Genomic DNA, 25,851 nt, shown 5'->3' on the forward strand with positions numbered 1-25,851 from the left:
GTACGTATAGATCTATATATGTGTAATGCAATAGACTAGATTGTATATATATATATATATATATATAGTATATGTATATGTCGATATTATTATTATTATTATAGAGAGAATTGCTAAAAATGATCTAACGAATAATCGATCTAACAAACAATCGATCTAACGAGTGTAATAAGTGGATCTAATGAATGTTTTTTTTATTTATAATCGCGTCGTCGTTGTGTGATGATGATCATCGGTCTTGATTTGTCGAGGCAAGTTCACCGTGTTTATGATTTATATATATATCATCTGTCAATATGCACATATGTATTTATGTATTATGCATTTATGTATATATATATAATGCTCGGAAGTTTCATTCACGAACGACCGGGCGGAAGACGACCAATCGTATGGCGCGAATTTTAAACAACAATCGATCTTTTCTGTAACGATAATTATTAATAATAATAATAATAATAATATTATTAAGTCATATTATTTTTTTTAACTGTTTAGCTATTATATATATATATATATATATATATATTATACGTGTGACGTAACACGATGATATACGTTTGATATGACTGTGGTACGCGAACTTTATTTTTTCTTTTACTTTCTTTCTTCCTTTCTTCCTTTGTTACTCGCACTCATGCACGGTAATATCTAGATGGGTTGAAAAGTTATGAGCCTAAAATAGAAACCATTGTTATTAGGTTAAACTATATATAAATTTTTATTTAAAAAAAGGATTTAATGTTTTTTTTTTCCTGTTCATGCTCAAAACTTTTCAACACACGAACATTCGTATTTTTTATATTATATATTAATCTTTTTCTTTTTCTATTTCATACGTTTGAGTTGTCCTTCTTGGTTTTAGTGTACAGATATATTTTTTGGGGGAGGGGTGGAGGGGAAAACCTTATTGAAAATTGTTAATAACTTATTGTAAGAGAAAAAATCAGGCGCCTATCTCTTTCGATCTCGATCGAACGATGCGATATACATATTATATTATATTATATTATATTCGTGGAACAATAATATATATATATATATATGTGTGTATATATATATTATATCTTATGTATTTATTTTATGTATTTATCTTATGTATTTATGTATATGGAATTATGTTACACCGTTAAACGCGAATATCTATCGAATTCGAATATTTGTTTTATAGTCGAAGCTCGTTATGGGTTTTCTCCGTCCAAACGAAGAAGAAGGATATTAAAACGTTTATTTAATTTTTGCAAATAATCAAATAATATAATAACTATATCGTCTCGCGTGTATATATAATTACAGTGTTTAATTAATTAATATTTAATATTTAATTATTTTTATATATATATATTATACGACGAGAAGGCCGATTTTCTTCTTCTTTCTTTTCTTTTTTTTAATAATCGGAAAGAGACGTCGGCGAGGATGAAAGTTCGGTCAAATCAAATGATATTTTTTTTTAGATAATTAAAACAAAAAGAAATAAACACGTAGAAATCGCGAGGGAATATTTACGAATAGCTTTTATCGATATTTTTTTTTTTTTATGTATACATATATATATGTATGTACTTCCTTCTTATTTATCCTTAAATATTTTAACGATAATTAACGATAAAATTTTACACTTTCAACATTATTTCTGTTTTTTTTTTTTTTCATTCTTCCTTTTCTTCTTTATCTTTATGTCTGTCTGTTTTATCATTAATTAAGCTTATATTTTCGGTAATGGGAGACATAACACGCTTATAAGCTTAGGTATACATTTTGTATTCATTAGCCAGCGAGATGTATGATCAAATTATCGAAGGATTCATTATCTCTTCAGATTTTATTTTTTCTCTTGTTTTTCTTCATATTTTTTATCTACGAGCTTATGTATATATTACAATAGTAATAATAATAAAAATAAAATTAATAATATTAATGGAGAATAAGAATGATAATAAAAGTAATGATAATAAAAGTAAACATATAATCTAATAGTGATAATAATAATAATAATAATAAATTTATCATAATTCCATTAAATATACCGACAATTTTACAGCGACATTTTAATGCTTTTTATATTCTTTTGTTTTTTCTTCTTCATTTTTTTACAATGGCACCTACAACGATCACGAGGATTTATGTTTTTTATTATTTTGTAAATTCGATCGCGCATATGATCGTTTGAAAAGTTACAATTTCTTGTTCGTCGTTCTCGTTGCGTTCTCGTTCATTTTGGAAATTTGGATATCCTTCGTAATTTTATATTCAGTCCATTCGAAAGGACAATCGCGCGGGAAATTCGAATCGCACGAACGAAACTCATGAAATGTTTATCTTTCACCAAACGTACATTTTTTTTCTATCATCATTAAGAATGAAAATGTGTAATTTATAAAATTTTCAAAGTTGATCAATTAAAATGGTTTATTTTTCATTTTTTTTTTTTAAATTAATTTTTTCAATGGAACATAATTAATAAGTGAGTTCGAATAATCTCGCGCGTCGTGCTTACTTGAGATACTTCGTGTGTGTATATATATATATATTTTTTATGTTTATATATGCATACACATATTTTTTGTGTACACATATATACATATTTTTTTGTATATATATATTTTTTTATTTATGTTATAGAATTTATATACTAATATATAATTTTGATAGGAATGGGTATTAGATTTAAAACGAATATACATAAGTGAGAGTTCCGAGAGATTCTTTCGCAAATCAACTTATTTTTATTTACATTAACATCTTTTTCTCTTTTTTTATGCTCCCTTTTATAATCCTTTTAGTGTCTCAGATTTGTGTCTTTTCCATTCTCTTAGTCGTTATTTTTGTTACCCTTTTTTTTTATCATTTTTACTTTATATATTTTTACGTGATATCATAGTACTGCACATTATGTTCTCCACGATCGAGGATAATTTTTTTTATTATTATTATATGTTTTACGTTATTTTCTGGATACTTAAGGAATTCAATTCAAAAACTTCTATAATTATTTTGCATCGAAGTGCGAGATTTAATTTTACGTCTAATCTATCCTTACGCGAAGGATATTTAAAATATTATCGAATTATATATACCAAAACAAAAAAAAAGTCGCATAACTTCGAAAGGGAAATATTTTATCTTCCGCAATATAATTTTCTCTCTAGATTATCATTTAAAGATAATTTCTAATAGATAAATGTTTTTACTTGTGGTGTTAGAAAATAAATATTCTTTTTCTTTTTACATTTCCATTTTCATTATTATCATTATTATTTTTTTTTTATTATTTTATAGCATTCCAATTGATTCACAATCAGTGAAAATTTGTAATTATTGTAATCTCGAAAGAAAAAGAATATCAAATAATAAAAAACCTCCTAAAATAAATCAAAAATGTCATTAGCTATTTTTGATTATTGAAAGAAAATTTCTTCTCTCTCTCTCTCTCTCTCTTTCTCTCTCTGTCTTTCTTTCTTTCGTTATTTTCCAATATTTATTTAACTTTTGTTTTAAAAATATTGCTTATGATAAAATCTCGTCACATTCTACTCTTATCGATTCTATTTACTTTTCTTTTTTCTTTACTTCTTTCACTCTCGGACTCCTTCATTCGTAGCTAATTTTATAATACCTCTAATAGTTATACAACGAAGATCTTTCTTGGACCCGTGACAAAAAATCCAAAAGAAAACAAAAAGAAAACCACGTGGACAAAACAAATAGGAGAAAATGAATAAATAAATAGCAGCGGAATAATTCTTATCGGTCTCCTCTCTCTCTCTCTCTTATATTTTCTTTTTTATTTTCTCACGATATTAATTATAATAATTAATTGTTAACATCGTGAGAAAACATATAGTTTTTTCAAATATCCTCTTTCTTTCTCTCTCTCTCTCTTTCTCTTTCTCTATTTCTTATTTCTTGCCATAGAAAAATTTTTCTCCAAATTTTTTTCCAAGATTCCTATTACAAAAAAAAATATAGAAAATAAAAAAAAAAAAAAATTTCGATTAGGATTTATATATAAAGAAACCCAAGTTAACAAGGATGAAGCACGTCTCGATGATAGGCCGCTTTAGTATTTTCAATTGAAATAAATCGTGAACACCTTTTGAGTGTTTCATATCGATGAACATTTAAAAAAGAAAAAAATCATTCCGAACCGAAATTCTGTGTGTCGATCGATTATATAATAATATATAATATATATAATACATATATATGTATGTATTATATATGTGAGGAAACCTTTTTTTTGCGCGAACAAAAAGAAATAATCATTTTTATTGTTCGCGCAAAAATGATATTTCGACGAGGAGATGTATAGATGATGCTTGAAATATGACGATGATGATGATGATGATGATGATGATGATGACGACGATGATCATGGCGATTGATGAATGATGATTAATATGACGACTACGACGAGATTAGATTAGGAGTTGTTGTTGTCTGTTGTTGTTGTTGTTGGTTTGTTGTTGATGTTGTCGCGTTTTTATTGTAGGTAAATATTAAAAATTACTTTGTGTCACACTAGACTATTTCCTTTCATTTCGTTTCTATTTATTGTTTTTTTTTTTTTTTTTTTTTAAGTATTCTTTCACACTCTCTCACTCTTTCTCAAACTTTCTCTCGCTATCTCTCTCTCTCTCTCACTCTCGCTCTCTATTTCTCTTTCTCTCTCTCTCTCTTTCTCTCTCTCTCTTTCTCTCTCTCTCTCTCTCTCTCTCTCTCTCTATCTTTCTCTTTTACTCTTTGTTTTCTTTCTACAATTCTAAATATACTTTCTAAATCTGCTTCTACGATTGCGTGTGGGTGCACATGACAACATCGAAGAAACGAAAGGAACAATCTTAGTATTTTTTCTTTTTTCTTTTTTTTTTTTTTGTTTGTTTTGTTGGTTGGTTGGTTTTGTTTCTCTACACTGAAATATCGTAGAATCGTTCTCCATGTACTTATCTGGTATTATTTCCCTGTTGTGTCTGTTGATTTTGTTTGGTTATTAGCTGCTGATACTACTTGCACTCACTCTCGTTCTCTAGAATCCGTCGTACTGCAAAAATAAATAAAAGAAAAATTACAATTGTTGAAACGATTCAATATTTTCTATTTTTTTGATCTCTTATTTTTATCTTTTTAACACGAAAGAAATGTTGTTGTTTAACTTACGCATGGACGCAGCTGTCGCCGTTGGTAGTGGTGATCTCTGATTTATGAGAACTCGCCTTGTCGACAGGATCTTCGTTATCACCCGTATTCTTCTTATCCTCGTCTTCAGATGTTTCGAGTATTTCCGCAAATGCTTGTATAGTCGTATCCGAATCCAATGAGCTCGTTTCCAAAGACATTTCAATGCTTCTTTCATCCTGAAATATTTTATTCCATGTTAAAAGCATTTCATTGAATTTGTTATGAAAATATTTCGTAATTGAAATTAGGCAACCCCCTTATATCGGGCAAACCCCGATGAAAAAGGGTACTTCGTCAATATAATTTCACATACCAATTCATTTAATATATTAAACAATCATGAAAAATATTTTTAATGTTCATAAATATAATATTTAAACGTACGACAAATTAAAATCATAAATAAAATTCTGATATAATTTATTACTTCTTTTTTCAGCCTGTCAAGTAATTTCTTTCTTTCAGCTTTTAATTTGTCAGCTTGATCGGCCTGCAAAGCTGTTTTTATACCCGAAAGTTCGAGCAATGCTAAGTGCGCGTCTTTTTCGGAAACAGCTGCTTTCAGTGCTTCTCGTCTGTGAAAGATAATTTTTATATTTTTATTTTATAATATAATATAACATCGTGTTACACATTATTTTTTAGAATTTGTTCGAATCAAATTGTACATACTTCATTTGATGAAGATCTTCCAATTGAGAGCATCTTTCCTCGGTCAAACGTTGAAGCATTTTTTCGGAAGTTTGAAGCTTAGAAAGCAGTGGTCTGCACGTAGGACATTTCAAAGCCGATGCTGTCTGCATCATAGCTATTCTTTGCTCGAGTTTTGCAACCTTTAATAAAATAATAATTTAAATAACACCTTTAATAAAATAAAAAAATCGAAACAATTTTTTAATAATTAAATACAATCCATCAAATATTCAGTCCAAAATTCCTAGGTGACGTTTGCAAAAAAATTAATTACTCATTTCGAAAACTATTTAAATTAACTTTTTTGTCAAATTATAAAACTGCAATCATTGGTATTAAAGTTTTAAATCTAAAATGTTAATCTACAAGTTTGTATATATAAAAAAATTAACAATATAACTTTTAGGCAACAGTGTCTGTCAACGAGTTGTCGATTGAATGTTCGTACTTTTTTCTTTCCGAAGAAACATTTTGACAAGTATTTTAATGAAATGAGATATTTAACTTACTCTTTCGAGGGCATTCTTTTTCAACTTTTCCTCTCGTTGAAGTCTTTTCTCCCCGTCAGTGGCAATAACGACACTTTCACGAAGAGCCTCGCTAAGTTCCTCGATTCGATTTTTTTTACTTTCAATATCCTTTTCAAACTGGCGTTCCTTGTCCTGCTTTTTACTAATAACGTTCATAAGCTCTTCAATCTGTTCGAGATCGACTCCCTCATTGAAGGCCCTTTCAAGGGAATCGATTTCGTCTTCCAATTGTAAAATCCTCTCGTCCCTTACCCTTATCTCTTCCTTAAGCACACCAATATCTTCAGCCTCGTATTCACTCAATTCTCTTTCCAATCTGGCCATCTCTTTCTGCATCCCGGTCATTTGATCCTTTGACCCGACGATTCGTTCCTCTAATTCATCGATTTTCACATTTTTTTCCGACACCAATCTTTCCAATTCTTTCACTCGAGTATCGTTGCTAAAAACGATTGGATCATTGGCTGAATCCTTCAAGTGACTTTTCGTACTCTCCAAGGATGTCTTATGAACTGTCGATATCAATGTTTATTTGTTAAAATAAATATAAACTTACAATTAAGTTGGTAACCAAGATAATTTGTGCCATTTTAATCGATGATCGAGATAAACCTAAAAACGGCACGAACTTTCTTTTGTTACCATAATGTAATTCAAATATTTTGTTTAATTTTGTGCTTACATTCGAGATTCTTTTCGAATTTGATCAACTCCTTTTCCAAAGAATTGACGCGACATTGAAGTTGCTCGATCCTACATTCCCGATCTTGAAGTTTTTGTTTGAGTACATCAACGTTATGTTTCTTAACATAATCCTCCAAGCGAGTGACCATTTCCTCGAGTTCCATGATCCTAGCACGATTAATTCCACCGTCGGTAGTAGTCTCATCGTTTCTACGTATCCAATCCTCCAATTCTTGAATCCTTCGATCAGAAACTTTAACTTGTCGGCGTAAATCGTGTAATTCTTTGACGTCAGGATTTTCTTTAAGAAAATCTTCGAACTCGGCAACGGTATCCTCGAGTTCTTCGATTCTCATATTTTTCCTTTCGACAATGGCCTCGAGTTCTCTGATACCCTCGGTATCAGTATGTTCCTTCAAAAAATTCTCCAAAGATGCCATAACTTGTTCCAATTCTACGATCCTACGATTTTTAGCTTCGACCTCCTTTTTCCAGGACTCGTCGTTGTTGTCTTTCGCGTTAACAAATTTAACTTGTTGAATTTCTTTCGAATTTTCAAGAAGATTTTTCATCGAACTCATTTCCTCTTCGAGTTCCATGATCCTGCGATTTTTATCTTCCAAATCTTTCTTCCAGGATACAAACTCGTCCCTTTCCTCGTCATCCTTAATCCTGTTACCGCTAAGATTTTTCATCTCGTTCTTCCAATCATCACTTTTACGAGATCTTTTGTCCATTACACCTTTCAATTCGTCCAAGGAATCCTGCAGGCGTTATTGCGACATGGACCAAGTGCGAAGGTTGCCACGAAAGGGTTTGCATGACAGACAGGTAATGTAAGCGTGAGTGTGCAAGGGGGGGGAGTTAGAAGAGGATTAATTCAAAGTAGAAGAAATAGAAGAATTAGAAGGAACAAACGTATGGAGAGATTAGGCGTTGTTTTTAGAAAATATTCAATATGTTTTTGTTTGGTTTGTTGAAAAATTATTGGAAAAATACGAATAGATACCGAAACATTCTTTTGTGTGTGTGTTTTTTTTTCTTCCTTTTCTTGTTTCCTTCAGTTTCATTTATTTTATATTTGCTTCTTCTTCGTTTGTGCGTCTTCTCGTGCCTCGGTAGCCGACATAAACGAAATGTAATTTTTTTTTTCTTTTTACTAATTACTTTATTAATTCTTTTTGGCCTATATTTATACTATTTTCTTTCTCATTGTATCATTTATTTATTCATCGTTAAATACTTTTTAACGATTTATCTCTCTTTGTCAACGATTTTTGTTAGATCGGAAACAAATCCGTTTAAAGTTCTTCTCTCTCTCGATTTGAATTTCTCTTTTTTCTTTCTTTTTTTTTTCAAAATCTTGCATATCTGCTTCTGTCTTCATTCTCATTTACATTTACATTTACATATGTATATATATATATATATATATATATTTATACATGTGCATATATATATATATGTATACATATATATTTCGACGGTAAACACGTAAACATTCAGATATCTTCTGTTTCTTTCACATTTACATATGTATATATATATATATATATATATATTTATACATGTGCATATATATATATATGTATACATATATATTTCGACGGTAAACACGTAAACATTCAGATATCTTCTGTTTCTTTCACATTTCCTTATTTTTTTTAATCTTTTCATGGTCACATTTTTGTTTCGTATGCATGCGTATGTACATAAACGTAATATTTCGTTTTTCTTCTCTCAAAATTATAATTATAATAATAATATATATATATATATAATAATAATATAATAATGAAATATAATTTTTTAGCCGTCGACTCCTCCCGTTCTCTATCGCATTATTATTTATATTATTTATATATGTATACTTTAAATATTATTGTTATTATCGTCATCATTTTTCTTTGCTATACGTTATTAAATATGTTAACAGTGGTCGCAGCATTACGTAAAATATTTATACATACATATATATATATATATACATATATATGTACTACGCACACATATATATATATAAATCTTGACGTACGTATGCATGTGTAATATGTATGTGTTTTCTCCATGTGACCGTAATTTTTATAGCGATCTTCACTTCGTTCGTTATTATTGTTGTTGATATTTTTTTTAATTATTATATTTATTATTATTATTTATTATTTATTATTTATTATTATTATTATTATTATTATTGTTTATTATTATTTTTAATGTTATTATTATTATTATTATTATTATTATTAGTATTTCATTATGTTTAATATTATTTTATGATCGTATATTATAATCGTAAAGTTTGCTTTTAATGCAAATTGTACTAAAAAGAACGGAGAAGGCGTTCCCAACGAAAATCGACCTTAGAAGAAGCTTTTTAGGAATCCGGCGGGTCCCGCCTTTATTTTATGATATTTTTATTATCAATGGTGCCATTTTTTTGTTTACAAGAGACGATCACAAAGTGAGAGGAAATTTATGCGATAAGCGAGATAGCGTGAAAAGGTATAAAAATACGAACGCCATGTTGCAAATCCAAAGGCAGCGTGGAAATTTGAGAATGAAATTGTTGTTATTAGAATTAGAAAGATATTAGTTAGATGTGATCGATTATTAGTAATTAAAATATAAAATATACTGACCTCTTGTTGCTGTGCAGTTGCAGCTTGTTTCAACTTGGCTTGTGCGGCTTTGAGTGCACTGAATAATTAAAAAAATAAAACAAGAGAAAAACAAAATAAAAAAAGAAAGAATTTTTTAGTTGAATTTGGATCAATTAAAATTAAATTCTGTTACAAGCAATCGAAAAAAAATATTATATTGAATAATTTATTATACGTACTCTTGAAGTTCTCTGATTTTTTTCTCCTTCGTGTTTTGTTCTTCCTGCGTCATTTGTACGAGTTGCAACAGCCTTTCAGTTTCCGCTGTGCTTCTCTCCGACGCTTCCTTTGCCTTTTCCAATTCCTTCTCGGCAGTTTCCAATGATTTTTGCATTTCCGCCAATCTTTTATCCGGCGACCCACCGCTCTGTGAAATGTTTTTTTTTAAATTGTTAAACACATCGACACCTGTCAAGCACTTAATTTGTTCTAAAATATATGACATCGCGCAAATTATTGGCTTCTAATTAAAAATTATACCAAATTAATATATGCATCTAGAATTTATATAATAATAATAATAATTATTATTAATTTATTATATTATAAAATTAAAAAATTTACTGTGGAAATATCAAAATATGTTACGTTAGCATTTGTCCTTATGCATAGTACCAATGGGTTTCATAAAACTTCCACTTTATTCTTTCAAAAAATTATAGATCATATTTAATTGAAATTTGAGAATGTTAGAATGAATTTACCCTTTGTAATTGTTGTTCCAATTGATCCATTTTCGCTTTACGTTTTTTCAAATCTTGGTCGAGACCTTGGAGCGTCCTCTCCTTCTCTTCTATCGTTCTAACTTTTTGTTCTATGGATTTGGCTCGTTCCTCTATTTGTCTCCTCTGTTCCTCCATCTGACGTTTTTGTTCTTCCAATTGTTTCTTCTCTTGGCTAGAATCGGCGCCAGCTTTCGCGGCTCCAGCTTTTAGTTTCTTGTTCGCCTCGTGGAGATCCACCTGAGAAGAGGAAACAAAATGTTTCTATGAATTTCCCAACATTCGTCCATTTTCCTATCTAACTAATAGCCGTATTAATTGCTAAATGCTCAAATTAAAAAATCTGTGATTATTCCAAGATTTCTTTTTGTTCCCGTTATTGTTTTAACAAATTTTCACTCGAGATAATCACAGTCAAAAATTGGAAAAAAAAAGAAGTATATAAATATATAGATGTATATATAAGTAGTATAAAAATAATATACATATACATATATAAGTATATACATATACATACATATTTAGAAAAATGATAACAAGGCGATTCAAATTTTTGCGTGTCAGCGCATAAATAATAACGCTCTTCGATATCTACGGCTATATTGCAATAATAATAATAATAGTAATAATAATAATAATAATAATAATAATAATAATAATAATCATAACATTATTGCTATAATAAGAATAATAAGAATAATTTTAAAAATCATAACCATATTTAAATAAAAATAACAATTAAATAAATAATAATTAAACAAGTAATCATCGAGACAAGTATTTACGTATCATGGCGTATAAATAGAACGAATGATAATAATAATAATAATAATAATAATAATAATAATAATAATAATAATAATAACAAGAAGAATATATAAATGCATATATATACAATATATATATACACAATAAAAAATTTGACACGCGTGATCACGATGCCCGATCTCTTCCAAGGATTATGTAATAACAAAATTTAAAAATGATTAAATTTTTTGGATAGATCAAAATTTTAACGATAAGAAAAAAAGATCGTCTATCGTGATCGTCGTGTTTCACGCGCATACAATAAGTGAGAATAACAATATAGCAAATATAATAATGATCGAGAAGGTGTGGACACAGCCATGCTAATTTTTGTTTAAGCGGTGATATCGCTAATAAGCATCTTCATAAGCTCAACCGAAGAATATAGCGCAAAACAGAAAATAAATATCATACAAAATTTATATTTAAATAACATCTTTTGTTTTATTACATTCGAATTTACGCGATAAAGCATTGTCCACTCCTTCTTCGTGATTACGTTCAGAACAATGATAATCGCAATAATAGTGACAATAATAATTATAAGAAGAACAAGAATAATAATAATAATAACAATAATAATAATAATAATAATAATAATAACAATAATAATAGTAATAACAACGTCAATAACAATAATTCATAAAGATAACGATTAAAAATAATATAAAAATAACGTCAATAAATAATAATAATAATTATTATCATTAGAAGAATAATCGCAATCGCGCAATCGCAATATGATAGAAAATATCGTACGTGCTCAAAAAATGAAAAAGATCGAAGAAACGATTAATTCAAAATATTACAAATAAATTCGAAAAATCGGTGAACGCATAAAACTCGTGCCAATTGTCGGTGAACAATTCGCAGGAGTTTGAGCTAGGAAAAATGGCGATGATTAAAAAGGTGATTAGCTGATGATAATGATAATAATAATAATAATAACAATAATAATAATAAATAATAATAATAACAACGAAAATGTATCGAAGGAACGACGATAAAGGCGATTATTAAAAATGTTGCGTCGTGCTGCATGACATCGTAGCGTGCTGCGGCGACTCGAGAAGGTATTTAGTATTGTTTTTTTGTTTTCTGTTCTTTGTTTTTTTTTTTTTTTTTAATTAACAAGACGTGAAGAAAGTAGTGCTCACGAGGAGTGCAACGACGTGATTTTTTTTTTCTATATTTACATATATTTTTAATTATATACTTTTTCTTTGCCTTCTCTATCCGACTGGTCATTTGTTATTTTTTATGTTTTGTTACATATATATATGTCGATGATGTTACATATATATATGTCCCGTAAAATATTAAAATTATATATATTGAGAGAGAGAGTGAGAAAAAGAGAAAGAGAGAGAGAGAGAGAGAGAGAGAGTGAGTGAGATTTAGAGAGACAAGTATACACATCCGTCGAAGAGAAGCGCCGGGGTTTCTCGTGTCAATGCAAACAACAAGCGTCCGCTTCAGCTCCCGCCGCATCGCCATCGACGAGGATCACGATGATGGTGATATATATATGATGATGACAGAGAGAGAGAGAGACAAAGATAGTGAGTGAAGAGAGAGTGAGAGAGACATAAAGAGTGATTATAGGTAGTGATAAAGAGATAACTTCACGTGGACTCCATCACGTGACTCCAGCGATGCGACCGACGAGCGACAATAATCAACGCAGAGAGAGAGAGAGAGAGAGATATATATATATATATATATATATTCGGGCAGAAGTGCGCGCGTTGGATAACAATTGAGGAGGATTTGTGCCAGTATAAATTATCATTATAGTTGTGCTTAGTTGTAGTTGTTGTAATAATAGTAGTAATAGTTGTTGTAGTAGTAGTAGTGATGGTGATCGTGGTGATGATAGAGGTGGTAGTAATGATGGTGATAATGATGATGATGATAATAATGATGATTATAATGATGATAATGACGATGACGATGATGATGCTGCTGCTTCTAACCTGATTTTTCTCGATTTCCTGACACAGCATCTCGAGCTGCGCCTTAAACCTCTCGCGTTCGACCGTGCCCTGTTTAATCTCCTCTTGAGCGCGCTCAAGTTCCTTTCGTAACCGAGCCGCCTCCTGCCCGTTCTGCGTTTGCGACGCCGCCGGCTGTTGCTGCTGTTGAAGCTGTTGTTGTTGCTGTTGAATCGTCATCTGCATCTGTTGTATTTGCTGTTGATGGGCGTGCAATTGTCTCTCGATCGATTGGATGTGCTTCTGAAGATCCGTTGCTTGTCTCTCAGCAGCGTCCGCGCGTTGTTTCTCTGTTTCGCAGAGTTTCCTCCATTGTTCGAGTTGCGCCTCGGTGGCGGCCGTAACCGAACCACTTTCGGCGCCCCTTGTGGCGATCTGCCTTTGTAGTTCTTGCACACGTTTCTCCGATTGCTCCGCTCTCTGGCGTTCCTTCGTTTGTGCCTGGGTGAGCGTTTGAATTTGTTGATTCAATCGATGGACCTCCCGCATGTTCGCCTCGAGAGCTTCCTTCGCGGCACGATCGGGTGTTTGCGCGTGCACTCGTTGTTGCTGCAGTTGTTGCAGACGGCGCACCTCTTCCCGCTGACGCTCGAGTTCTGCCTCGTTCGCATTCAATTCCTGTTGGAAGTTGACCAACATCTCTTGAGATTTTTCCAATTGTATAACTAATTGATCCCTCTCGACCTGCAACTGCTTCGCCTCGGCCTCGAGTTTCTCCTTGATCTTCTCTATCTTCTCCGAATGTTTCTCCCTGTTCTCCAATATGGCCGCCATCTTGTCGCGCTCTCGTTGCGCCAGCTGCAGCTCGTGTTCCATTCTCACCACATCCTCGGTGACCTGTTGCTTCTGCTGTTGAAGCAAATTGTTGCGGCGTAGCTCCTGATGGAGCGCGTCCCTCTCCTCTCTTAGCAAGGTCATCTCAGCGGCCAGACGTTCGAGCTCCTTCTTGTTCAACTCGGCCGTCTCTTGATACTTGGTCGTCTGCATATGAACCTTCTCGAGTTCTTTAGCCAATCTACCAGCCTCGAGTTCAACCTGATTCCGAGCGGTCAAGGCCTTGTCGAGGCTTGCTCTCAACCGTTCGACTTCAATGCTCGCGCTCTCGGATCTCGTCTTACCCTCGGTCTGCATCAACCTCTCCAGCCTGACGATCTCGACGCGGAGTTTTTCGTTGTCCGCCTCGAGGGCGTCGGACTTAGCCTTGATCTTATCATGCCGATCGCGTATCTTCTCGGTCTCGATCCTAGCCCTTTCGATTTCGCCTCGATTCCTCTCTTGCACCGCATTCGCCTTGTTAGTTTCCTCGCGAGCGCGCTCGAGCTGAAGCTGCGTCTCGTGCAGCTTCTCCTCGAGCTCGGCGTTGCTCGATTGGTGCCTCTTCAATTCGGATTCCCGACCCTCTAGGCGTTCCCTCAGTTTATCGACCTCTTGCTGTAGCCTACTACCCTCGCTCTGCCATTTCTCCTGCTCGTACTGGTATTTACCTCGAACACCCTCCGCTCGTTCCAAGTCGGCGCGCAACCTCGATGCGTCCTGCTCGGCCTTCCTCGCACGCTCCAACTCCGCCAGTGCCTTCTCCAGACGATCTCGTAGCCTCTCGACCTCCAGTTTCGCCAATTCGTTTTCCTCCTTCTGCCGTCCTTGAGTCTCCTGATATTTGCCGAATCGCGTCGCGTACCTTTCGCACTCGACTCGCGCGCTCTCAGCCTCGGCCTTGGATCTCTCGGCCTCGGCCTGAGCTTTCCTAACTTCGGCCTGCTGGCGGTCGTATTTCTCGTACACCTTTTCGATCTCCAATTGCATACGCGCCAATTCTTCTTGCGTTTTCTCCATAGCCGCTTGGACCTTGTTCAATTGCGTATGCGCTCTATCCAATTCAAATGTTATTCGCTCGTTGTCACCTACCAATTTCTCACGTTCGTTTTGTAAACGACGCAATTCTATTTGAGATTTTTCGTAACGTTCCCGCATCATCTCGAGATCGACCGCCAGCCTATCCAGGTCCTCCTTAGATTTCTCTTCCTGTTCCTTCGTTCGACCGAGCTGCAACGCAGCCCTGTCGTACATCTCTTGGACCCTGGCTAACTCTTCTTGAGCTTTACGCGTGTCCTCTCTACTCTTAGCCGTCAGCATCTGTTGCTTCTCGGCTTCGAGTTCCAATCTATCCTTGTCGGCCTCCATCACCTCGATTCGGTTTTGTAGCCGATACACGTCGCTCTGAGCTCTGTACGCGATAATCGTTATTAGCAGATCAAATAATATTCGATAGTAGGTAATAGAAATATCGATATAAATAAGAAAAATCTTACCTGTCGTACTTCTCCAACATTTTCTCAAACTCCTTGCTTACGCTTTCTCGTTCCTCGTGAGCTTTCGTTATAGAATATTGAGCCTTTTCCAGTTTCTCTTTTAGTATTTTAACCTCTGTTAATGCGTCGTCTCGCTCGATCTGAATGAAACAGAGAAAATATGTTATAGTTACGATTTAATTATAAAACTTCATTTATCAATTATCCACTACTCACGGTTAGCTTCTGATGAGAATTGTGCGTCTTGTCCCATCTTTCTTTCACCAACTCGAGCTCGGACAATACGTTCTCCTTTTCACGTTGCATCTTAGCTATTTGACTCTGTTGGAAATCTATCCTTTCGTTCAACGTTTCCGTTTCTACTTGGAAGGTGTCTCTTTCCTTCTGAAGTCGTTGCATGATCATCTATAATACAGACAACAAAATAAGTAATTAACCGTTCTTCTTATTCTAACCGTCTTTGTAATTGTCTCACGTTTTAATTAACCACTTACCTGAGCCTTTTCGTATTTATCTTGAAGACGATCAACTTCCAACTGTATCGTTTCTCGTTCTTTTTGCATTCTGGTTGATTGACCCAATGTTTTGTCCAGTTGACTTTGCAAATTCTCAAAGTCATAGTTTTGTTTTTCTTTTTCCATTTGCATCTAAAATGATAAAAGGAATTTATTTTATTTGATGACATTATCATGATTGTTAAAGATTAATTGTAAAATCGAAATTTATTTTACTTACTCTACGAACTTCGGTTTGTGATTTGTCGAGCTTCTCTTGAAGTTTGTCTACCTCGCTCTGAGTTTTATCGAGTAAATTCTGTAATTTGTCTTGCTGCAATTGTGCTTTGCCGAGTGTGGCTTGGGTGCGTTCCAGTTCCTCTTGGGCTTTTTCAAGTTCACCTATCGCCTTTTCTTTCTCCGAATGAAGACGAGCGGCTGATGATTGAGCCCGATCGTATTCCTCACGGAGACTTTCTTGTTCTGTCTGAGCATTTTCTAATCTTGCCTTAAGCCTGTACACCTCGCCTTGACTCTTCTCAACCTTTCGAAAACAATTAGTTTTCAATCAATCACAATAGGTTTTAGAATGCAGAAACTTCAAATACTTTATTATTATCGATAAAAGTATTTCTAATTTTTAAATAAATAAGGTTAACCCTCTCTTAAAAGATTTTGTTTTATTACATGAAGATAATTTTAATAATTATTTGCAGTATAATTAATATTTTTGTGGAGCTGTATTATCGAGTATTGGTGCTTCTTTACATGTTATTTCTTTTATTTTTTTATCAGAAACCGAAATATCCATCAAAGTTTTTTAATTACTGTACCAATACTGTCTCCTCAAATCCACAAAAAACTAACAGTACAACAGTACATACAAAAATTCAAATTATATTGCAGATGTTAAGTCAAACATTATTTCAGCACTTTAACGAGCTTCATTTAATGTGATTTATTAAACGACAAAAGGATTAACCCATATCATCTCCTATCTTATGCTCTCCCTCTGATAATAGCCATATCATTTCACGCATACTACAAAACCGCTAAGTGTACAGTAGGTAGGTATATACACATACATGTATATATATATATATATATAACATATATATATATATATAACAGGGCATAATGTAAGCACATACTCGTTGCTCGTTATAATCCATAATTAACGTGACGTTGATACGTTTCTACATATATTGCTTGAATCGGACTAGGATTTTCCTGTCTATTTCTCTAGCATTGATTGATGTAAGTATCTCTTCAACGTTCTTTGATATCAAACATTATTGTCATTGAATTATAAATTATTAATAAATGAATCCGAATGATATAATAGAAAAAAAAACAGAGATATAGAAAAGAAAGATAATAAAACATTAACAATTACGGTTAGGTCAGCTAGATTATACCTGATCGATATTTATGCTCTAAGCTCTTATAAAATTTCTTGCAAGTAACGTGATAACCGACTTAAAGAAAATCTAATTGGAAACATTGTGTAAGTTATTTAAGGTATCTACCTTTGGTGTAACAAATTAAATCATTTTTGAACAATTTTCCAGTCGTTTGGTCGGAAAAATCGTTATCGATTCTGCTACCTCTAGATTGTGGTAAATGTCCAGGAGGAGAAGGAAGCTCTGATTAGAAATTGATTCTCATTGGTTACATGAGTTTCCACGATGAAGCATGAGATGGGGAACGTAAAGGGAAGATGATAAAACAGATAAGGATGTAAATCGATTGCAATTAATGCCGATTGTTCACGAAAATGGGAGATTGATCCTTTTGAAAGTTGGCCTGGAGCTAAATTAGCAAGTTGGTTCAAGCGATCGATCAATCTAAAGGTCATACGAAATAGGGTAACACACAAATTGGTTAACCAAAATGAATTATTGTTGTAAACGCGTTTAATTAACAAATGTCAGATTCGTGAAAATATTGATCCGGAATTAAAACCTAAATTTTCCTCATTCTGGTTGATTGTTCTAACCTTTTAACTATTCAGGGCCTCCTCGCAAATATCTATTTTATTATTTGAGTATGAAGAGATTTGATTCCACACAAATGTTAAGGACTACTCGTAGTAATCGATAAAGAAATGAATAATTGTAAATATAAACTGATTTTTTTATGCTACCCTATAAATTTACTTCAATCTTTTGGTTTTATTCGTCTCCACGAATATGAAATTAGTTCTACTTCAATAAAAATTACAAATTCATTACGAATAGCAAGAAGTTAGCAATTAAGAATAATCTTACCTTTTCTTGAAGGGCAGCAGCTTCGGCCATTGCCCTTTCATTATCAGCTTGTGTAACCCTAAGTTCAGCTTGAGCTCTCCTCAAATCAGCTGCTGTTTTCTCTGCTCTTTCTTGAATTCTATCTATTTCCTCAGAAGAATTCAATGTACTCCTACCGTAGGTCTGTGACCTTTCAATTTCGTGCCTGAGCCTTTCCTTCTCTAATTCCAACCTGGCCAACTTTTGCTTGGCGGCTTCCCAATCGGCTCCACTGCGACCGACTTCGGATGCTGCTTTGTCCAGTTCTGCTTTGCTCTTGCCTAACTCAGATTGTGAACTTTCTAGTTTTGCCTCGAGTCGATCCTTCTCTGCTTGTGCCCTTTCCAATCGGGCACCAAGTTTCTCCACCTAGTTACAATCAAAATTTAACAAAACAATTTAGTCATATGTTTTATGTTATTCAACAAAATTAGAATGTTATTCTTAAATATCTACAAGGTATTTACATAAGGTATAGCAAAGAAAGGAAGAGGAAATTGTGTTTTCCTAAAAAATCAATTTTATAACAAACTGTTAAACCCAATTCCCACTTAAATGAAACCACTAATTTCTTTTCCGATAAACATTTACCTATTTAATACAAAACTTTAAAAATATTTATTTACTGTTATATTTAAAAAAAAAAACAAAAAGAAAAGGAACAATTTTCAATGACTTTATCGGATCTTTTTTATCCAATAAGAAGCAAACCCCGAGGGTACAAATCCCCCAAAGAAAAATTGTATCTTTCTAACGAAGAAACAGAGTCAGCTATTTAACTCAATTATCTTGGTAGATAAATTCGTAGAGGCGTCGAATGAAAGAAATAAAAATAAAAGAGTCAACAATGAATCTCCACTCACCTCAGACTCGAAAGCATGAATCTTCATTTTGTACTCGGCAATTTCTCGCTCATGTAATTCCCTTTCTTCCTGTTTCTCTTGTTCAGCGCGATCCCTCTGTTCCCGTAATTGTGCCATTTGCTTCTCCTTATCTTCTATTGCTTCTTCGAGAGTACTAAGTGCACCTTCGCTACTGCAATGGTGGGCCTGCATAGCCGTTAACCGGGCCCTCGTCATATCAACCTGGTTGTCCTTTTCTTTCAGCAGATCCTCCAGATTTTCGATCTGCAGTTACACACAAACTCATCTCTTAACTTGTGGACCTTTTTGACACCCCCACCACTACCGCTACCACCACTCCTAATTAACTCTTTTTTCATCATCTCCCCAAAATCCTCGTCAACATAAGATTATTTAATTAGTAAAAGATGCAAATATATTGTTTGTTATATTATTTGTAATTTAATTTACATTAAATAACAGGCATCTGTTTACGTAACGAATATGTTCCTCGTTAATAATGTTTACATTAGCTAACGAGTCAAATTGATAACGATTAATCATGCGTTCGTATGGCATACTTCGTTATTTCTGTTTAATTAGAAACGTTCAATTTTATTTCAAATATTTTTTTCAAGTTTTGCTAATAGAGGAATTTGGGTATTTAATGGAATCAATTAAATATTAGTCCAAGTATATAAAAATTAAACATAGGAATAATTATTATGATTGACCACCTACCTTAAGTTAACTTACTCATCTTCGTATTTTTCGTTCACCTAATTTTTGAACTAACATAAGAGGACTTTTTTTTTTAACGTACTAAAATGGATGATAATATTCTTAAGAAAATTTATTTAAAAATTTGTAGCACATTAATAGAACCTATAACAAAAAATTAAGCATACAAAATTAGGCCGTTTATTATGAAGATGGTGTAAATCCATTCTCTACAAAAAAGAAAATTGAGGAGTCGCATTAACATTCATTGATTATAAATAAAACATCGAAATTATGCGTTTTCTTCATTTTTTTAAACGGTCCATAAATATAAAATTACTATAATTAAATAATAAATAAAGTGGGTGCATGTGTGAGAAATGTAAAATAAATCAAATAAACCAAAGACACAACGCAATCTAAGGGTGCTTTATTTAATATTTAAGCCGATGATTTTTACAGGTGTTTATTTTTTTTTACAAATACAACAGAAGTAACTTAAATTAAATACTAAATAATATAGGAACATGAATGAGATAAAAAAATAAATGCTACACGTGTGGGATAAACGAGACGATATTATAAATAATATTACGCTAATATAGAAAATAATAAAACGCTTATCTAACATTCACCTATCTAATATAAGCAATATTTAATAATCTACCATAAATATATCATAAAATAAACATCGGATAATGCACATGACACGCTTTGAAATTTCGAAGAAATTCAATTAACCTTAGAACGTTCGAAATAGAAATAAAATTCGTTTACTCGTAAATTCGATTATAAATTCGTAAAACGATTATGTTATAAGACAGAAATAATTCGTTCAAAGATTAATTGATATCTTGTAACTATCAGACAAATTGAAGGATTGTAAATAAATTTGTTCGATCGATAGGTTACCACAGTGAAAAACTTTGGACAGGAGGTTCTATCAATCTTATTGTAATGTCCAAATTAAAGTTTAAAGAATCAAATTTGATGAAAGTTTTTGAACAAATATAGACTTAAGTAAATAAGTAATAAATCTTACCTTCCGTTGAAGAACGTTGATTTTTCGATCCTTGATATCCATGTGATCCTTAAGTTCAGTTAACTCGTTGTTCATGCGGTTGCGTTCCTGTTGCGCTTGCATAGCTGCTTGAGTTTTCTTTTCGATCATCCTGTTCTTCTCTTCCAACCTTTGCCGCATTTCCTCGACCTGGGAAGGTAAACGTGCCGGCGACACACATGTCATCTAACTTACGCATACAAGATTAATTATTAATAATAATATTAATGAAGATATTTTTTGATAAGAAGAAGAAAAATGACGAATCGAAGTATTGTAATCACTGTAATGTAAAAGACACGTAATATCTGACACCAGACAACACTCGAATGTCGGAATTTACGCTATGACTCGAAGCGACACGCGAGGAGAGGCCAAGAGAAATGCTTCCCACGACCCAGTTTCCTACTGCAGCTTGGCCTTCCTCCTTTTCCCGCGGAGGTGGGCTCTCCCAAATTCGATTTCGCAGCTTTGCAGCTTTGCCACTTTCGTTACGACGCACGTCACGGAACAAGCTAACTCTTTTTAATACTTTGTTTATTCTTTCATCCCTTCTTTTAAACACGAGTTAAAAAAAAAAAAAACAAATCTTTCAATATTTTCTTTTTTGCAATTAAAAAAGTTTGATCGATTATTGAATAACTGTGTATGATTATTTTAATTTAATTATTTATGTATAATCGATATTTAGGATCTTTTAGATATTTCATAGAAGATTTGTTCTATTTTGAACGATAATTTATAAATGATAACATTAGACCTTTCCCAATTTTCATCTGACATGACGAAAATATCACACACAATATAGTTTATTCTAAATAATTTATTAAATGTTTATTTTGTAAAAATTCATATAACAAAAATAACAAATTTTAAATCTAAATTTATTATTAATTATGTTATCTATTTATTATATCATTTATTTTATTAGAAAATTTCTGTAATAATTATTTGTCTACTCTTAAAAAATCATATTACCAATATTATTATTTTTAATTGATACCACTTACGTCAGCTTGTAGCATATTATAATGTTCCTCTTTTGCGCATAAGGATTCCTTGAGTACGGCTATATGACGTTGATAATCCTGATGTTGTTCCTCCAGTGTTTTCATTTTAGCTGACATCCCCAGAAGTTCCTGATCCCTTCTCTGCAACTCCGTTCTGAGTTCTTCCAGCTGCGGAAAAAATTCGTCGTCCAGGAGAGGATTGGTCTCATGGCTTCGTCGACCTCGACGACGACGACGTAGACGACGACGACGACGTAGACGACGTTGACGACGTTGACGACGTTGACGACGAAGACGACGGTTTATTTTTTATGGCAACGAGCGACGGAAGCTTTTTTTCTATCATCCTTTCGTCTCTCCCCGCCATTACCCGAGCATGACCAAACATTTCTACCACATTTTCAATCTCATCTTCGTTTCAAAAATAAAATTCTACTAATTTTACTTATTTTCGAATAGCTAGCTAATCAATTTTATTCGACATATCTAATCCATGACGTTCAGTTATGATGAATACATTTCATTCTTATTCGTTTTTATCTTATCGTTCATTTTAATTTTCAAATATTTGGAAAATCTTGTTAGGTACATGTAACTAATTTAATACTAAAATTACGTTAATATACTTTATTTTTATCTGTTAATATGTACAAAAAATAATTTTTATAAGTTCAATAAGAGTTATTGTTACATGTAACGCATTAACAAGAAAAAAAAATCATATTAATTAGGATTTGTTTTAGGGTTGAAACGTAGTCATACTCGAGATAGATTTATGTATATGTATTTTTAACAGGCATGCAGCGATTTAAAAAAAACCAACGATACGAACAAGTGTTCCTCTCCAGTGTACATTATATACGTGTTTTAAAGTAGTGTCAGGAATTCACAATTGATATTTATATAGAAATATATATCTGATGAATTGATTCTCAATTTGCTGGATTAGGATAAAGTTTGCAAGATAGGATTAAGGACGTATATTATGTACGTGTCTTTCTTATTTTGTTCTTTTTTTAATGTTTGTTTGTTTGTTTGTTTCTTTCTTTGTCTTTTTTTTTTTTTTGTCGAAATGATCTTTTAGTTTTTTGGTTTTGTTTCTATTCTTTTTTTTATTTGTTTATTTTTTTCTATTGTTGTTCCTCTTTCTTTTCTTCGTGTACGTACCTAAAACTCGTCTGAGATCTACTCTGGCATCAGCAGGCCGCATAAAAGTGATATTTCGTTACGAGCTATCGCGGATTATTATTTTTCATTAATTTAAATGAATACTCTTCATTAATACCGGGAGAACTCGCAACGATTTCAAGCATAAAAACAAACATAAGTAAGTAAGTAAATAGTGTTGTAACAGCTAATGTGTCTAACTAATAATTTGAAGCTAAACAGAGCTACGGAATAGATTTTGCGTTAACGAAGATAGAAGAGATCCTCACGGTTCCTCCGTAAGCGAGAGTTACGCGATATTTCAAATTAATTAAAATCAAAATTAAAACAGAAAGAAAAAATTTAAAATAGTGTCCTTTGAAAGTGGCTGTTAGAACGTTTTATTATATTTGATGATGCTGTTGTTGCTAAAAATGACCACCAATCTACAACTATTGGTGATGTGCATTAGTTTCTACTGTGATTATTATACAGGGTATACCAAAAATTCATATATGATTCTAATAGTTCATTACACTTTCCTAAAATTCGTAAGGTCTACGTAATTTTATGAAATCATTTTATTTCACAAATCTAAAGAACATGAAAATTAGCAAAAAATCTTTCCAAATAGCGTAATTAATTTCGCAAACTATTTAGAAACAATTTTAAATTCTCCGATGTATTTTTGGCACAGCCTGTAATTTGACGAGAATCGAACGGAAGGTGTGCTCGTATTTTTACAATCAAAGCTGAATTTTTAATGAATGGAGCCACTTTCGAAAAACAACTCTCATCGTATTATTTCATTCGTTCAGAAAATTAATTCGAATACGTAAATAATCTGATAATTTTTTGTGGTAAAAAACAAAAAACGTGTACACAAGCTCGCGTATCGGAGGCTCGAAACATGCACGTGTGAGACTCTTCTTAACACGCAAATCTCTTAAAACATAAGCATTTCTACGTGAAAACTCCCGAGCAGATCGAATTGACGTTTAAGTGTGTGTGTCTATTTCACTCTCTCTTTCTATTATTTCTAAGCATTTTTTCTCTATCTCTGTCTCCTTTTATTTCGTTCGTTACGTTGAAAATCAAAAGTTGTACAAAATACATTTTGACGATTTAGAAAGAGAAAGAGATAGAGAAGGAGAACCATTAAAAAACAAAAAAACCAAAAGTGTCCTCTTCCCCCTGCTCGTGTAGTTTTCAGGTGCACTAATTAATTCTCTTCTGTTTTTTTTTTCTTTGATTATTATGATTATTAGTTTTATTTTTTCTTTTCTTTTTTTCTTTTCTTTTTTTTTTTGTCTATTTGTAAATTATTTCTTCTATTATCGTGCTATTATACGAGCTTTTCTAAGATGCGAACGAACGATTGTCGAATCGCGCGTTTCCTCGCGATCCATCGATCGTTGTCTACGATCACAAGGGATGATGCTAGGTAAAAAAAGGGTTTAACAGGGTTTTAATTTTCTCTCTCTCTCGTCAGGATCATTCGACGAGTTCAATCAACTTGTTTTCTCTATTTAGTATTTTTTTTCCTCTCTTTTTTTATACTTTCCTTTTTTTTTTTTTTACTCGTATTTACATTTTTGCTTTCCTTCATTTATTTATTTATTTATTTAGTATCGATCTTTTTTTTTGTCTTTAAATAATTATTCTTCTCTTTTCCTTTCGTCTTGTTTTCTTCTTCGCTATATTTTTCTTCGTAATTTCTTTTTTTTTTTTTTTACTTTAATCGCGAGAAAGGAGAAACTACATAATATATAGAGAAAACGACTATCTACGATATTTTAAATTATTTTTTGTAATTAAAAAAAAGACGGCACGCACACGCACACATACTGAATCGAATGATGAAAGTTAGCGGTCGAGTGATGAGATGTGGGTGTCCCCAAATTCGGAGACATTCTTTTATTTTTTTTTTTAGTTATTATTGATTTGATTGATGCTGATGAAGAATGAGACAAAAGTACTACGTGACGACATCGAACTAAGGCTGGTTCCATCACCACTACAACCGGGCTTCAAAATTTAAACGTCGATTTAACCCCAATAGCCTTCAAAACAAAATTCACGAGAAACAACACGAATTAAATTTAAATGAAAAGCAATAAATATATAATAAAAAAAAAAAAAAAAATGCAATTAGAATACACGTAAAAGAACACACAATAGGAGAGAGTAAAAGAAGACATTGATATACAGAAGATTAAAAAAAGCGAAGTCAAGTTAACGTACGACGAAATTTAAAAATAAGACATCGTATATTTTCTCCTTTTTTCATTTTTTTTTTTTGTAATCTTTTGTAACGAAAAGCTCGATTAAATCGAGTCTAAATTTTAAATTCCTTCGACGGTGTTGCCGGCAGGCTAAATAAAAAAAATATTCAAATAGGTGTGTGAGTGTAAATATCCATGTGTGTGGGTGTGTGTATGTCAAAATAGAGTAATTTCGTGTAAAAACAGTCAATGATAAAAAACACGGATGATTTTCTATTGGCAACAGTCGATCAACAAATGGATTCACACCAGAGAAATAGAGAGAGAAAGTGACTACGGAAAAAACGTAACACATCGAAAAAACACATCTCCGGTTTTACGTGTTTCTTTGTTTCGTTTTTTTTTTCTTTTTTTTTTTTCTTTTTTATAATACGGGGACTTTTGCTCTGTTTTTTTTTTCTTTTCTTTTCTTTTTTTTCGGTTTCT

At 32.4% G+C, this 25,851-nt stretch overlaps 1 protein-coding gene across 4 annotated transcripts in view; it reads right to left on the bottom strand.

Annotated features, from left to right (window-relative positions):
• Positions 1-4,857: 4,857 nt before the first annotated feature.
• LOC106789584 (trichohyalin) overlaps positions 4,858-25,851 on the bottom strand; it is a 75,498-nt gene continuing 54,504 nt past the window's right edge. For all 4 annotated transcript variants that reach the window (XM_014753924.1, XM_014753927.1, XM_014753925.1 and 1 more), the window contains 18 exons: positions 21,995-22,162; positions 20,967-21,134; positions 19,226-19,489; positions 18,345-18,731; positions 16,316-16,618; positions 16,075-16,227; positions 15,797-15,985; positions 15,581-15,720; positions 13,254-15,495; positions 10,453-10,710; positions 9,928-10,115; positions 9,728-9,785; positions 7,087-7,852; positions 6,384-6,916; positions 5,854-6,014; positions 5,609-5,756; positions 5,161-5,357; positions 4,858-5,044 (listed from right to left, as the gene is read on the bottom strand). In XM_014753924.1, the coding sequence (XP_014609410.1) occupies positions 5,017-5,044; positions 5,161-5,357; positions 5,609-5,756; positions 5,854-6,014; positions 6,384-6,916; positions 7,087-7,852; positions 9,728-9,785; positions 9,928-10,115; positions 10,453-10,710; positions 13,254-15,495; positions 15,581-15,720; positions 15,797-15,985; positions 16,075-16,227; positions 16,316-16,618; positions 18,345-18,731; positions 19,226-19,489; positions 20,967-21,134; positions 21,995-22,162 (6,351 nt within the window). In that variant the 3' untranslated portion in view covers positions 4,858-5,016. The remainder of the gene's footprint in view (positions 5,045-5,160; positions 5,358-5,608; positions 5,757-5,853; positions 6,015-6,383; positions 6,917-7,086; positions 7,853-9,727; positions 9,786-9,927; positions 10,116-10,452; positions 10,711-13,253; positions 15,496-15,580; positions 15,721-15,796; positions 15,986-16,074; positions 16,228-16,315; positions 16,619-18,344; positions 18,732-19,225; positions 19,490-20,966; positions 21,135-21,994; positions 22,163-25,851) is intronic.

This window comes from Polistes canadensis, unplaced genomic scaffold (assembly GCF_001313835.1).
Source record: "Polistes canadensis isolate GaletaPanama2010 unplaced genomic scaffold, ASM131383v1 scaffold_192, whole genome shotgun sequence".
NCBI lineage: Eukaryota > Metazoa > Arthropoda > Insecta > Hymenoptera > Vespidae > Polistes > Polistes canadensis.